Below are 14,641 nucleotides of genomic sequence, written 5' to 3' on the forward strand. Positions count from 1 at the left end.
TTTAATTCAATTCGAATTTTCGGATCGCTCGACCGATTTCGAGAATTATTCGAGTCGGAGATTAAATTCTAAACTAAAAATTGACCTAATTAAGAATTTCAATCGAAAATCTTTCTTCGCGTTATTACAATTGCAAATTGCAACCGACTTCTGCATTTGTTGCTTACGTTAGAAATCATAGGTGAGAAAGAGAGAATAGAGAGATAACAGCGATGATAGACGCGACGTCAACGATGAGACGATTTAATGGAGCATAAATGAGCGGCTTGATAAAGGTATCGGCGAGCAAGAGACACTCCCTTTCGAAAAAAAATATCCTCTTCACAAATAACAAATATAAATTAGATTAAATCTGTCAAACTATCCCTCACATTAAATTTTTCGGACAGAATATTTTTTTAAAAAAGACGTAAGATATTCAAAAGCAAAAAAGAGCTGCGATACGTCAATTCAGGCTTTACTGAAGAATTGCTGTGATTTGTTTTCCAATATAAATTTTGCATACTATAATTTTCCGAATTAATAAAGACAAGCGTCTCTTGAGCGTCGGGTTTCGCTTTCGGTTCTTCCAGGCGAATAAACGCGAATTGACGAGAACGATGGCGCGATGAAACGACGATGATGACGACGATGATGAGCAGTAGCAGTGGGAACTCACGCTGTTAATTACCCTCGCCATGCTAATTGGCGATTAGCGGAGTTTCTCTTTCAGCGACGTTTCACTCTCGCGTTTCTCGTTCGTTCACTTCGCACCGCGAGCTCTCATAATTTTTTTTTTTTTTTTTTTTTTTTTTTACATACACATAGCCCTTCCTGACAATATATATATACCGCATACGCATACATTTCGGCCAGCGACTCGAAATCAAAGCGGGGACGGTATATCTACTTTGGTAAGACGACGGCCGACAGAGAGTAAGTAATTTTTGCACGTTATCGGATGCACAGATTGCAAAACCAAAGGAGAGATGGAAGTAGACAGATAGAAAGATAAAGAGGAGATGACAGAGAGATATATATATATATATATGTGTCAGAGGTAAAAGAGGAGAGAAATGAAACAAGTTACGACAGACAAGACAGATATCTACTGTCACAAGCGTTAACGAGTTATAGAATGTATACTCTCTTGAGATGTTTCTACAATTAAATAGACAAATACATGTTAGTATATATCTATATACATATATAGAGAGAGAAATATAGTATATATATATAAATATATATATATATATATATATATATATATATGTATGTAATTATAAGTATTACGTAGACTGAAAGCGACACAGCTCTGTAAGCTTCGCGGCTGACTACTGAATATGGCACATATGATTTGTGTATAGTAAAAGAGAGCTAAAATATACACAGAGAGAGAGAATTAGTATATCCACAGAATTATTATTACAGCGTGTATATCTTGTGGAAGTTGGGATCGATCGGGCTAATTGCGACACGAGCGCGACACTTTCAATGATTAACGAGATAGATGACGAAAGTGATGCAGAAATCAATATTACTCGTAATCGCTTTATGGCGACTGTATCACTTTGTGATGGACTTAATCTCGCTTAACTGGTGACCGTGGCCATTGCTAATCGATAATTGCGATGACGATGAGAGAGAGAGATGATTATCTTCCACATAATAATATTATCTCATAACCTGCTTCATTACACTAAAATAGATTGCGTAAACGTAAATTTTCAGCAGCTTATCAAAATTTATATATATGTTGCAAAGAATGTTTCTTTTAGAAAATCACCCTTCTCATAAAAAAACGGAATTTTTATAACCCGGCTTTTTATAAAAAATGTAGACTTTTTTGTAAAAGGCTGAATTTACAAACGAGGGATATATTATATATTTAGATTGTTATTTAGAACGTGTGTTAGTAATTTTTTTATTCATTTTCTCGCCATCTAAATTTCATATATATATATGATTTTATACAATATAAAATAAATTTTATATTTTATACAAAATTTATATATTTGTATATAATATTTAAATATATATTTAAAATTTATATAAAATTTATATATTTTTTTAATAAAAATATTTTATATATATATATAAAATTTTATATAAACTAAAAAAAATATTTATAATAAATCATATATATACATTTAATAATATAATTTAGACGGCGATAAAATAAATAATAAATAATTCGAAATAAATAATTGCGCGTTCTAAATAAATTCTAAATATATGATAACAAGCTTGCACATGGAAAACTGTCGCGATGTCTAATCGGAAGCTGTCCCAATTAACCCGGTGCACATCCGGTATACGAAAGCAGATGCGATAACAGCGTTTGACAGATGAGAGGGGCACTTAGAGACGCTTCTAAATTAATTTCACCACACCGACTGGCGTAAAGAGAGTGTAAGAGAGGGTCGTGAAGGGGAAAATTCGAAGACACGATAAAAGGGTATTCCCACACGTCACACGCCATTATTGCATTATTTTTTGCTGCGCGCGATCGCGTCCGCGCGTCATTTGAATTTTTAGGACCGACAACAAAAAGGGGTCTGAGGTCTACGCGCAGAAAAAGAGAGAGAAAGAAAGAGAAAAAAAGGGGCGAGTAAGTGTGAGTGTGTAAGGGGTCACATAAAGAGAGATAAAAATCGGCGGAATATGGGACAGAAAAAAAGAAAAACAAAAACGATCGATTACACATCTGGACAACAGCTGTTTAAATTGTACACGAGAGCGATTCGATCTCGTTAAGCGGTTCATACAGCATCCAACATCTCTTTACGCGATACACACACACATACAAACACATACATACACGCACGCGCAAAAAGAAAAAATAATAGAGAAAAATTGTTATTTTTATATATAAAAAATTTAAATAAAAGAGGACAGTCTCATACACAATACGCGAGGAATCTATCTATAGATCGATAAAAAAATCTGTATTAATAATAATAATAAAGATATACAGATATATATATATATATACACACACTGATAAAAATACGGATAAAGAAGATATCACGAAATGTAATATATCGTTGTGTGAGTAAAGTTAAAAATATTGGTAAAATATATCGGGAGAAATATATTCAATGCAAAATGATAATGTTTATGCAATGGCGCTCGTAGGTATACATTTGTTTATATATACAAATGGAAATTCACGCGTTGGATCGTACGAGCCGCTTCACGTCAAACGCTGGCAAATAGCGACAGCGAATAGCAGCAGCAGCGATGATGAATTGATTTATTGGTGGAGACTCATTTCCGCATTATGTACACCGTGAGAATTTTCCCTTAGAATTTAACCTGAAAATCATAGTATAACCGTGGAACAATGTGAGAAAATTGAAAGAATTTTCTAAGAATTTTTCTGATTAATATTTATCACAATATTTATCACAATAAAATTTATATATATTTATCACAATAAAAAATATGAATATGTATAATTTTATTATATAATAATTTATAATAAATTATATATAATATATTATATTATATTATTATATATATTATATATTGTATTATTATATAATTATTATATTATTATATTATTTTATTATATAATTGAATATATTTTATATCTTATTGTGGTAGATATTAATATTTTTTATTGCGATCAATAACTCTTACACACAAAATTCTTCCAATATACCATATTGTTTCACGATTAGGTACCATGATTTTCAAGGTAAATTCTAAAAGAAACTTCTACCTGCACATATCGCTTAGTATGTTGAGAGTGAGAATATTCTCTGTCACGTTACTTGCGGAAGAGTTTGTCGATGATGTCACTGATGTGAAAACGTAAAAAGGAGAACTGAACTTCTAAGTTCGCGTCGTGAGTGCGCGAGCCGCGTATTGGATCGTAAAGTTCCGGCGGAAGTTTTACAAGTTTCCGCGGAATTTAAATTAAAATAAAACGGTAAAAAATGCATCTTTCTCTTCGGTTTTCCTCGCGAACGATGAAAGCCGCGAAGAAATTGTACGCGTCTTAATGCAAACTTTTAATTACTTCGTAAAGTATTATATCGAAAAAGATATTTATAATCCGCGTCGGCGAAAGATTGAAATTTCAACAACAAAAAATTAGACGGACGTCTAAAGCAAATTTTTTCTGCCAACGATCCAAAACGAAGCCGCAGTGTAATAATGATACAAGTAAACGTTAGTTTAATATATCAGCAGAGAGAGAGAGAGAGAGAGAGAGAGAGAGTAGTCTCGGTTGGTGTCAGTGATTATTATGGCAATGGTGTTGTAATTAGTAGTAATTAGTAATAGGTAGTAGATTCGGCACAATAGTATATAACTTAAGTGGTAGTTGGCTGTCGGTCTCCTTTAATCGAATTTGCTAATTAGGCGCGAAATTATCCTCATTGTGAATCGTATTCTGCCTCCTCAGCATTTAGTAAAGTAAACAATGATTTAGGGTACACAAAGAGAATTTTCTCTTAGAATTTACCCTGGAAAATCATGGCAATCGTAGGAAAATATTGGAAAAATTTTATAAGAGTTTCTCTGATTAAAATAACAATAAGATATAAAATATGTTTGATAAATTGTATTATGTACATAATAAAATTTACTATGTACGTATTAATATTTTTTATTGTGATGTACATACACTGAAAAAAATTTATTGTAATTCGAATAAATATTTATTTCATACTGCCAAATAAATCATTTATTCAAACATAATATCGAGTTGTTTCAATTAAATGATTTATCAGGCAGTATTGAAACAACTATTTATTATGAGTCATTTTTTTCAGTGTATTAATCCGAGAAACTCTTATAAAATTCTTGCAATACCATGTATTATCCCGCGATTACTATGATTTTCAAGGTAAATTCTAGGGAGAAAATTCCGTGCAAAGTTAAAGCTCTCTCTCTCCGATCGAGAGCTCGTGTCACATGTTAAATGCATAGTATTATGTCGTCAAACCGCGTCGAAGCGTGTAATTTCGGACGCGTTTAATTAAGCGGACACATTAATCGGATATTTTCGGATCCGAAGAATTAGCTTTTTTTTTTCGTGGCTGTCGAACGCGAAACAGGAACCGCTAGCTATCGGACCGGAAAATTCGATTTCTGTCCAAGGTTCTTTCGGACGTTTCACCTGCCTGACGGAAAATTTGCGTTGCGGAAAAATCGCGCAAAAAATTCACAAAAATCTGCAAAAAAATCCGTATAACTATTACATCGTTATTATTCGCGAATTCGTCGAATTTTGGAAACGTTAAGGAATATTTCCGGCGCATATGGCGTACGACTGTTAATTAACGATTGGCGAGCCAACATCCGTAATATCTTCGGAAGCCCCGGTAGAGGACTGAGTGTGTTAATAGAACAATTTCCGTTTCCGGTCAGCAGCTACAACCCGCGAGCGTTGACTTTCGAGAGATCACTGCGTTTAAACCCTTTCGGTCGTTTCACATATCGTTCAGATTTACATCGAATATTACAAAGACTAGAATTTACTGCAAAGATATTGGAATATTTCTTTTTAATGAATAAGGATCTCTCCGCTAATTTTATATCATGACCGAAAGAGTCGGTGTTTTAAATCGTTATACCGTCGTGTGTATGTGTGACTAATTATTAACGCAAGAATAATTATGTATACAGGCATATCTGAGAGATCTAGCGGGTGTCTGGAATTGTCTCTCGTAAAGTAGCAGACACAAATTTGCGTTTAGGATGAAATCTACGGGATGTTTCGCATGACTCCGACAATGGAAGAAGGAAAAATGCGAGAATATCTTTTTCGTATCCATTAAATATTTTTAGCTAATTTTTTAAGATGTAAAACTTTCCGCGAAAAAAACAAAATCTGTAACAAATACGAGGGAGAAGAGAAACAAATTTTCAGCTTGACAATAACAGTAAAAATAAGCTCTTGTTTTGAATGTCAAAAATCAATTCTAAACTTGGTAAAACTATTTCTGTCACATCTAAAAAAAATTTGCTTCTAAAAAATAGATATCAAAAAACGGAATCATCTGGTTTTTTTTCCCGCAATTTTCTCATCCCGAAACCTCGTCGTGTGTATGCGTGTATGTGCGTATATTTTATATGCGTTATATGGAGGGAGAAAGACACTCGCGGGGGTAACGCTTGTGCCCGGTAAAAAATTTTTTATATATAATAATATAAAATTATATAGAAATATATAAAATTATACATATAATCGCAAAATTATATATGAAGTATGTCCATACATAATTAGACAAAAGTGCTTTTTATATATAATTATATTTTATATATACATATATATATATATAATAAATATATCTTCATATATATATATATATATATATATATATATATATACACATATACATAAATTTATATAAAAATTTATATAATTATGTATAAAAATGGACACATTTCGCAATATAATTTTACGATTATATGTATAATTATATAATTATTGATATATAATTATATATAAAAAAATGTTTTACTGGGTGATATTATATATATATACCTATAATATATAGACACGGTGTGTTTAAAATCGTAAAAGTGTGTGCGGTGATTAACGAAAACGAGTAAATATTTGTTTTCCTCGTTCCTTCACCTCCTACCCTTTCGGTATAGTTACTTAATTACTTAACTAACAAGCGGATTCACTCACCTCCCTGGTCGTCGAGTGCGACCAGAGTGCGGATGCCAGCCTCCTTGCTCTACGACAGACAGAGGCAGCACAACACAGACAACCACCACCAGTGTTAGAGAGAGCGAGAGATAGAGAGAAAGAGAGAGAAAGAGAGAGACAGACAGATAGATAGAAAGAAAGAGAGACAGAGTCGTATATCTTTCTTCACTCTTTCTTCGTATCTTTCTTCCAGTAAGTATAAAGTAGTAATATTAGTAGTATATATTAGTATAGTATATAGTTATAGTATATATTTATATATATAGAAAGAGAGGTATTTATGTAAATGGACAAGTCGGTGGTGGGTTACTGGGCAAGCAAGAACAAGAGGTGGATTATTGTGGTGGTCGGATATGTTGAGGTACAGTGGTGCGCGTAAAAAGTGGGACCAGAGTGAGAAGTATTCTTTCGGGGCCTCTCTCGTTTTTTTTTCTATTTTTTTTTTTTCACTTTCCTCATGACTTTTTTTCCTCATTCTCTGACTATCACGGACGACGTCGCGGCGCGCCCTCGGACCCGCCTCACACGGCGTATTTTATTTATTATATCGATATATCGATACCTGCCCGCGACGCAGAGACAGGTGGGCAAGATATTGTGAAGAAAGAAATGAAGAAGTAGTATTAAATCTCGACCGAAGGTACCGTCGAACGCGATGACGATACGAACGTGTCGGCATGTTGTTGCTTGTTGTTGTTGATGTTGTTGTTGTTCCTGATGTTGTATCGGTCAATGGCGATGTTGTTGTTGATGTTGCTGTTGTTCATGTTGTTGTTGTTGTTGTTGTAGTAGATGTTGTTCCTGTTGCTGTAATTGTTGTCGCCGTTGTTGTTGTGCGTTTATATATTTTTTGTTTTTATTTGGCGCGGATATCTTCCTTCTGACAAAGAGCGCGCGTTTATTTTTTCAGTCTTTGAGATTCTTTTTTTTTTTGTTTGTTTCATTTTTTTTGCATTTCTTTGCGATGTTCTGTGAGTTTCGGCTGGACAGTTTCTAATCTCTCGATCGTATTTAATCGTTCCCGCGATTGTCCCCTCCTTTTCGTCGGAGAGGAATCCAGGAAGGATCGAACACGATCGAGCAGATCCACGGCTGCAGTGTTAATTTTTTTTCTGGGCGGTAAGTGGGGATTTTTTTTCTTGGACACCCAGTATCGAAAAGAGCGGTATTTAGTAGAGTGTGTAGGTAGGTAGGTACAGGTACACCGCAGGATACACAATAGAGTATATACGTTTCCATTGAGTAAGATCCAATGCGCAAGGCAAATCGCAGGCCCCGCAAGAGGCCCCTTTGAGTCACAAATGTGCCGAGAATCGATAAATAAAAAAAAATTTATTGTCAAATAATTACTTAGAAATTTATACAGAAATTATAATAAACATGTATGTAAAAAAAAGAAAAAAATTTTAAGACGAAACATCATCACATAGAAATTGATAAAATATATAAATTTTAAATATATCAAATATATAATGAAATATAATTTTCTTCCTCATAATCGACTTATATAAATACACCAAAAAAAATGACTAAATTAAAACATATTTAGTTCAATACTGCCAAATGAATCATTTATTTGAAACAAATAAATATTTATTTTGTTTTGAAAAGAATTTTCTTATATCAAATAAATATTTTTCATATCAAATAAATATTATTAGGTTCGAATAAATGATTTATTTGACAGTATTGAGATAAATACTTTTTTTCCAGTGTATTAATTAAAAATGTAAGAATAATATAAAGATGGATAAAAAAAATTCCCGATGAAAAATTTCGGTTGGAGGCACTCTTCGAGACTCAAAGGATTGCAAGTACCTGGACAAATGCAAAGTAAAACACACACGCACACGTAATTAAAGTCGGAAAGGGAGCTGGGAGGGTGGTGACGGGCAGCGAGTGAAGTGAATGCGCGAATGAGTGAATGAATGAGCGAATGAGCGAAGTGAATGAAACGGTCGATGAACCGAGAAGGGAAAAAGGATACTATACGTTTGACGGTTTCCTTTTTCGTTTTTTTTTCTTTTTTTTTTTTTTAACAGAATCTCGCTCAATTACAGGCCATATTTGCACGTTTAACGCTAAATGCGAATACATACACTGAAAAAAATTAGTTAACTCGACTAAACCTTTCAACTAAATTATTATTTTGTTAATTGAGCACATATTCGTATTTAAATCAAATAAACGTTTTGGTAGATTTAACGTAATATTTCATTTAAATTTTTTATATGTTTAATTATAGCAAAATAATATTTAGTTGAAAGATTTAATCGAATTAATAAATTTTTTCAGTGTATCCGATTCTAATTTTCTGACTCGTTAATTAACAAGTATCGAACAAGTAGAATCGGACAAGTTGCATTTACGATTAAATATCGTGCTAAATAAAAGAGAATCTGTGTGTATGATTGATCGATTTTTTTAGCGACTATTTAGTCGCGAAAATTGTTATATTTGCTCCTTTCCTCATTCGGCTTGAAAAATACAAGCGTGCATATTGGTATAAAAAATATATATACATATAATTGTGGAAGTGCGTAAGATTTGGAAAACGTGAGAGTGACAGTGGCGAGAGCGTGTAAAATATGTGTAATTAAATCGGCCAATTAAAATCTAGATAAGATTTAAACGGTGAGTTAACAAATAGAAAAATAAAAAAATAAATAGAAAGTACATCTTTTGTATTCATTTAAAGCATATATTTGATTCTTTGCACTAAAATGTTATATTAAAAAATATCAAATATAAATATCAAAATTCTACAATATACTCGATATTAAATTATTTCTACTGACTGATTAATGATACAAACAGTAAAGCGCTACTACATATTGAAATACAAAGAATTAAATATACCTCGAATATCTCTTTTAAGTAGGTATACAAGTATCGTATTTCAGGATGTCCCAGAAAATAGAGAATTACTAACTGTAACATTTTATTCTTTACATAAATCGAATTCGTCTTTCTTAGCAAAGATTTTATAAGAGTTACTTAACCGTTAAAAATAAAATAATATACTACAAATTACGTCAAGATTTAAGACAATCTTAATCTGCAATATTTTTCTTGTACAATATTTTTCTTATATAAAATAAAGTAAATAGGATAGAGTTAAAATCATAAATCATGTTAATAGCTAATATTTTCAAGTCTTTTAAATCAATTTTTTTTTTACTCTAATGTGTTTCGAAAGAATTTCAAAAAATTACAATTAGAACTATAAAAATTACAAATTGCTGGCAAATTGAATAAAATTTTCGTCCAGAAAAGATTAATCACTGTCTCTCCAATTTCTTTTTTGTAAAACATATTTTTTTGTGGGACAGCCTGTATGTGTACGGTGTGAATATATGTACCTATATATGTAGCTCGATGAAAAATGCATTTCTTTTGTATGACAGCGTGAATTGATGTGCACTGTATTGATTATATTGAGTATTGATTATACTTTGACGATGTCGCTTCTAAAAGAGAGCGATGCACTGAAGAGAGAAAGTGGACAGTGGCTTGCAGAGAGGGAAAAGGCGAACACACACAAACAGCTAGACAGCCAAAGCTGACAGGCAATGAGATTTCGTTGATCGAAAGGCAAATTAGCGACAACGATCAAATCGGATGCATATTCAGAGAAGTTACGTTTCATATTGCGTTGCATTAAATAATACTGTGTCTCTCTCTTAAGCGCGCGATAAAACTTCACCAAATTTATTCAGGACATTAAGAAGCTTGCAACATCTTGCGTTCGATAAAAAAAGTTGGAATAAAATTTCAAACTTTGAAAATATACTTATAAAGCAGCGCGAGAAAAGTTAAATTTAAATATGTATTTTTTAATGTCATAATTATTTGATTATCAAACAAATATATCATATCTGTCAAAAATCTAAAAGATTGCGGCTCTTTTATTTTTATTATACTCTATTTTTTTTATTCTACATTTTTATCATATTATTATGTTATAATATTATTATTATTAATATAACAAAATAACCAAATAAATTAATATTTATAATATAATTTATAATTTGTATTCTATACTTTTATAATCGTTTCCGTAAAAAAAAAAAAAAAAAAAAAAAAAATGACATTTATCATCTCTTGTATATATCTGATTGCTTTTTCGATGTACGAAATCTCGTGAAAAGCAGGCAGAGGCAATCGAAGCAGGCAAATGTAAGAAATCGCGGAAGAGGCAAGCGGAGACCACACACGGGCACACACCGCGCACACGTATACAAAGAAACACAATGAAGTAACATCCACAGCAACATCGGACACAATATCGAGAGACAGCAGCAACAGCATTGTTTTTTACGTATAATACACTGACGCAGCTTCCCTCCATCTTTCCTCCTTTCCTTATTCCATTCTTTTCTTTTTTTTTACTTCCTTTTCGATTTATTCTCTCTTTTCGCATTCGTCATTTTTTTCTCTTTTCGGGGGTCTCATCGATTCGCCCATTCGATATCTCGGTAGGCGATATACTCCTTTAGGATGAACCCTCTTCTTTAACGAACCCCTTTTATTATCTCGGCGATCTTGAGGAACACTTTTTCGAGAGATCGATTTGCGCTTTAACCCTTTGCGTTCGCATCGAAAATAATCAGATTTTTAATCAAAATATTTCTTTGAATATATTAAAAGGAGCGTCCGCAGGATTTTTGCAGAGAAAGAGGACTTGATTAAAATTTTTTCCTTATTTTTCGTTCTTTCGTAATTTTTAAAAATTTAATTTTTTTATATTAAATATGCAAACATAATTTTCTTACCCCCTTCTGCGGACGCTCATGAAAAGAAGCTAATTATAATTTATAAAATGAATTTTCTGAGAAGCGTTTTATGACATTAATTATTACGTATATATTCCGGAATCTCTAATTTTGACTTTAATAATCTTGAATTCAGCATGGGAAATAAAATTATTTTTTTTTCTAAATTCTCCATAAATGCGAAGAACTGCACAATATCGATTCACATTTAGATCAATAATGTAAAATTACATTTCGCGCATAAATCGATATTCTTTTATCCTCGCGTAACCAATGTCTTTCTAAAGTAGGTAAAAGCGTAATTTAATTCACAGAACAATTAGAAGGAAACGTCGCCTTCTGAAAGGATACTAAGCACGTTCTCTTGCTTTTACAAGAGAAACTACCGAGGTACAAAGGGTTAAAGGGCGAGAAGTCAAACCGCGGGATTTTCATCCGCAAAAAAGAATTTTTTTCTCTTTTTTTTTGTCACGAGCAGTCGAATTCTTCCCTTATCCGCTCGCTGCGCTATCGCGAATATTTCGACGCTGCTTCGTCGAGACATAAATTACGTTGATATAACAATCATTACAATATGACGCGCGTATATACAATCACCGGGATCGATCGTATTTCAAAAACAACGATTCGATGCGACACGTTTTTACAATTCGTCCGAAAACAAGGCAAAAAATCCTCCCGATCTCGTAACATTTACTCTCCCCGATCAAACGGGGTACATAATCACCCAGGTAGCAAACTGACGTCATTAAACGTCAAAATGACGTCATTCGATGTCAAAATGGCGTCAAAATGATTTTGACGTCGAATGACGTCATTAAACGTCAAAATCATTTTGACGTCGAATGATGTCATTAAACGTCAAAATCATTTTGACGCCATTTTGACGTTTAATGACGCCATTCGACGTCAAAATCATTTTGACGTTTAATGACATCATTCGACGTCAAAATCATTTTGACGTTTAATGGCGTCATTTGACGTCAAAATCATTTTGACGTTTAATGACGTCATTCGACGTCAAAATCATTTTGACGTTTAATGACGTCATTCGACGTCAAAATCATTTTGACGTTTAATGACGTCAGTTTGCCACTTGGGTATTGATATAGTCCACGCAATGCTCTGATTTAAAAAAAAAGGCACATATACAAGGAGAAGAAAAGGATTCGCAGATACGTTTTAGAAGAGAAGATAAGGAGAAACGTACGCTTATGTCACCTGCGTCGACGATGCGCAAGCGCAATTTGCATATGACGAAAGCCTCGAGAAACTTTTTTTTATCGTAATAAATACTATCTCTCTAACGATAGTATAATAAATGTCACGTATATGTATGTCCGCCTATATTATTCGATAATTATTACTGTTAATGATTATTATTATTCGTTCTTAATTAGTTAATCGTTGCATCGTATTTAATTGAATACTTATTGTTAGTGCGCACATTCGTTCCCTATAGTCTTCCTATAATATTGCACGCAAAATCATATTAGCGTTAATTGACAATTATCTCGCGTTAGCGGGATCATCATATATAAATATAAGTGAGGTCTATCGATAAATAACGATGGATTAAATTGAAATTACCTGGACGGAAAATTGTCGCATAATAAGATGCGTCTGTCGCTTAATTTGTGAAAGTAAATTTTGCTATAGTCAAAGAATGCAATTTATATTATATAAATAATTTCAAGTATAAAGGAGAATGTAAAAAAAAATCATGTTAAAAATAGAAAAAATTTAGAGTTATTTAAAGAAAACTCCGTATATATTTTTACCTAACATTTGTCAAAAATCGCGATATTTATATAGAGATAAAAATTTCTTCCAAACCGCATTAAATTCGTTTATTAAAAGATCTCCCTTTCTTTTCGTTAAAATAAATTTTCTCCCCGACTCAGGTATTTCGCTCGAAGAGAATCGCTCGGAAAAGAGCGAAATACACGCGTTCGATTTAGGCAAGAAGCATCGATAAAAGAAAAAAAGGACGTCTCACACACCGTCGCGCACAGGGAGCTTGCGCTAAAAAGGGGTCGCAAAATAGATGCGGGCAAACCCGCGAATTTCATCAGCGTCCGATGAACCCGGTAAAAAATTTTTTATAACAATATAAAATTATATAGAAATATATAACATTATACATATAATCGCAAAATTGTATATGAAATATATCCATACATAATAAGATAAAAGTGCTTTTTATATATAATAAATAAGTATTTCTTCATATATATAAATATATATGTTTCATATATATATATATATATATATATAATTTGACATTATTATATATATGAACCCTTGCAATTTATATAAAAATTTATATAATTATGTATAAAATAGACATATTTCACATATAATTTTACGATTATAGTATAACATTATACAATTATTTATATATAATTATATATAAAAAATTTGTTACCGGGAAACGAGAAAGTTGTCGATCGAGCTATAAGAAAGAGATAAAAAAAAAAAAAAAGTGAACGATATCGATCGCCACTTTCGAATATCGTAGTCTACTCTCTCGCATATTTCTCGCGCGTCCAATTTTCTCGGGGATTTTCGTCATCTCGTGTGTCGCCGAGGAAAAAAAAAAGAAAAGATAACGCATAGAGAAACCCGGTTTTTTTCCTTCGGGAGTTTGCGACTCTTGGTCCTCTGATCACTTGATTATCACGCGCGACGTGACAATGATGACGCATTGCGCATTGTGGGTGTGTGTACGTACGCTTCTCTCGGCCGATGATGATTCGAGGGACGTCCCCGGTGCTCGGAAGAATGCGACACGTGCTTATTAGTGCAGCCACAGGTAGATAAGTAGGAGCGAAATAGACTGAAACGGAACGACGCAAGGACCTCGGATCCTCCTTTTTCGAATCACAACATTTTTGCTTTTTTTCCACCGTACTCTTGTAAATGTTAGCAAAAAATCACGATTTAAAAAATCATGATAAAATTACGCTAAATTTACCTTCGCGCGATTACGCAATATTATGCAATCCTGCGAGGATGCAGAAAGTTGGTCGCACAGAATTGTATATATATCTTATAAAAATTCGATCAAATTTTATATATAATACATTAAATATGAATAAATATTATGAAAATATTGAATTTCTGAAATTATAACGTACGGTATTAATAAATATAAAAAGTCGCGAAATAGAGATATTAAACATTGCAACAATTAAGAGACAATTTTTCAATA

General features: G+C 32.6%; 1 protein-coding gene across 5 annotated transcripts in view; it reads right to left on the minus strand.

The window, feature by feature from the left end:
* Positions 1 to 14,641, minus strand: part of Snap25 (Synaptosomal-associated protein 25kDa) — a 45,767-nt gene that overhangs the window by 26,227 nt on the left and 4,899 nt on the right. For 2 of the 5 annotated variants that reach the window (XM_029315901.2, XM_029315896.2), the window contains exon 3: positions 6,632 to 6,680. The exons of the other annotated variants lie outside the window; for them this stretch is intronic. In XM_029315901.2, coding sequence (XP_029171734.1) covers positions 6,632 to 6,680 — 49 coding nt within the window. The remainder of the gene's footprint in view (positions 1 to 6,631; positions 6,681 to 14,641) is intronic. 5 annotated transcript variants of the gene reach the window in all.

The sequence above is a fragment of the Nylanderia fulva genome, unplaced genomic scaffold (assembly GCF_048542155.1).
Source record: "Nylanderia fulva isolate GAGA-0341 unplaced genomic scaffold, ASM4854215v1 Scaffold6, whole genome shotgun sequence".
NCBI lineage: Eukaryota > Metazoa > Arthropoda > Insecta > Hymenoptera > Formicidae > Nylanderia > Nylanderia fulva.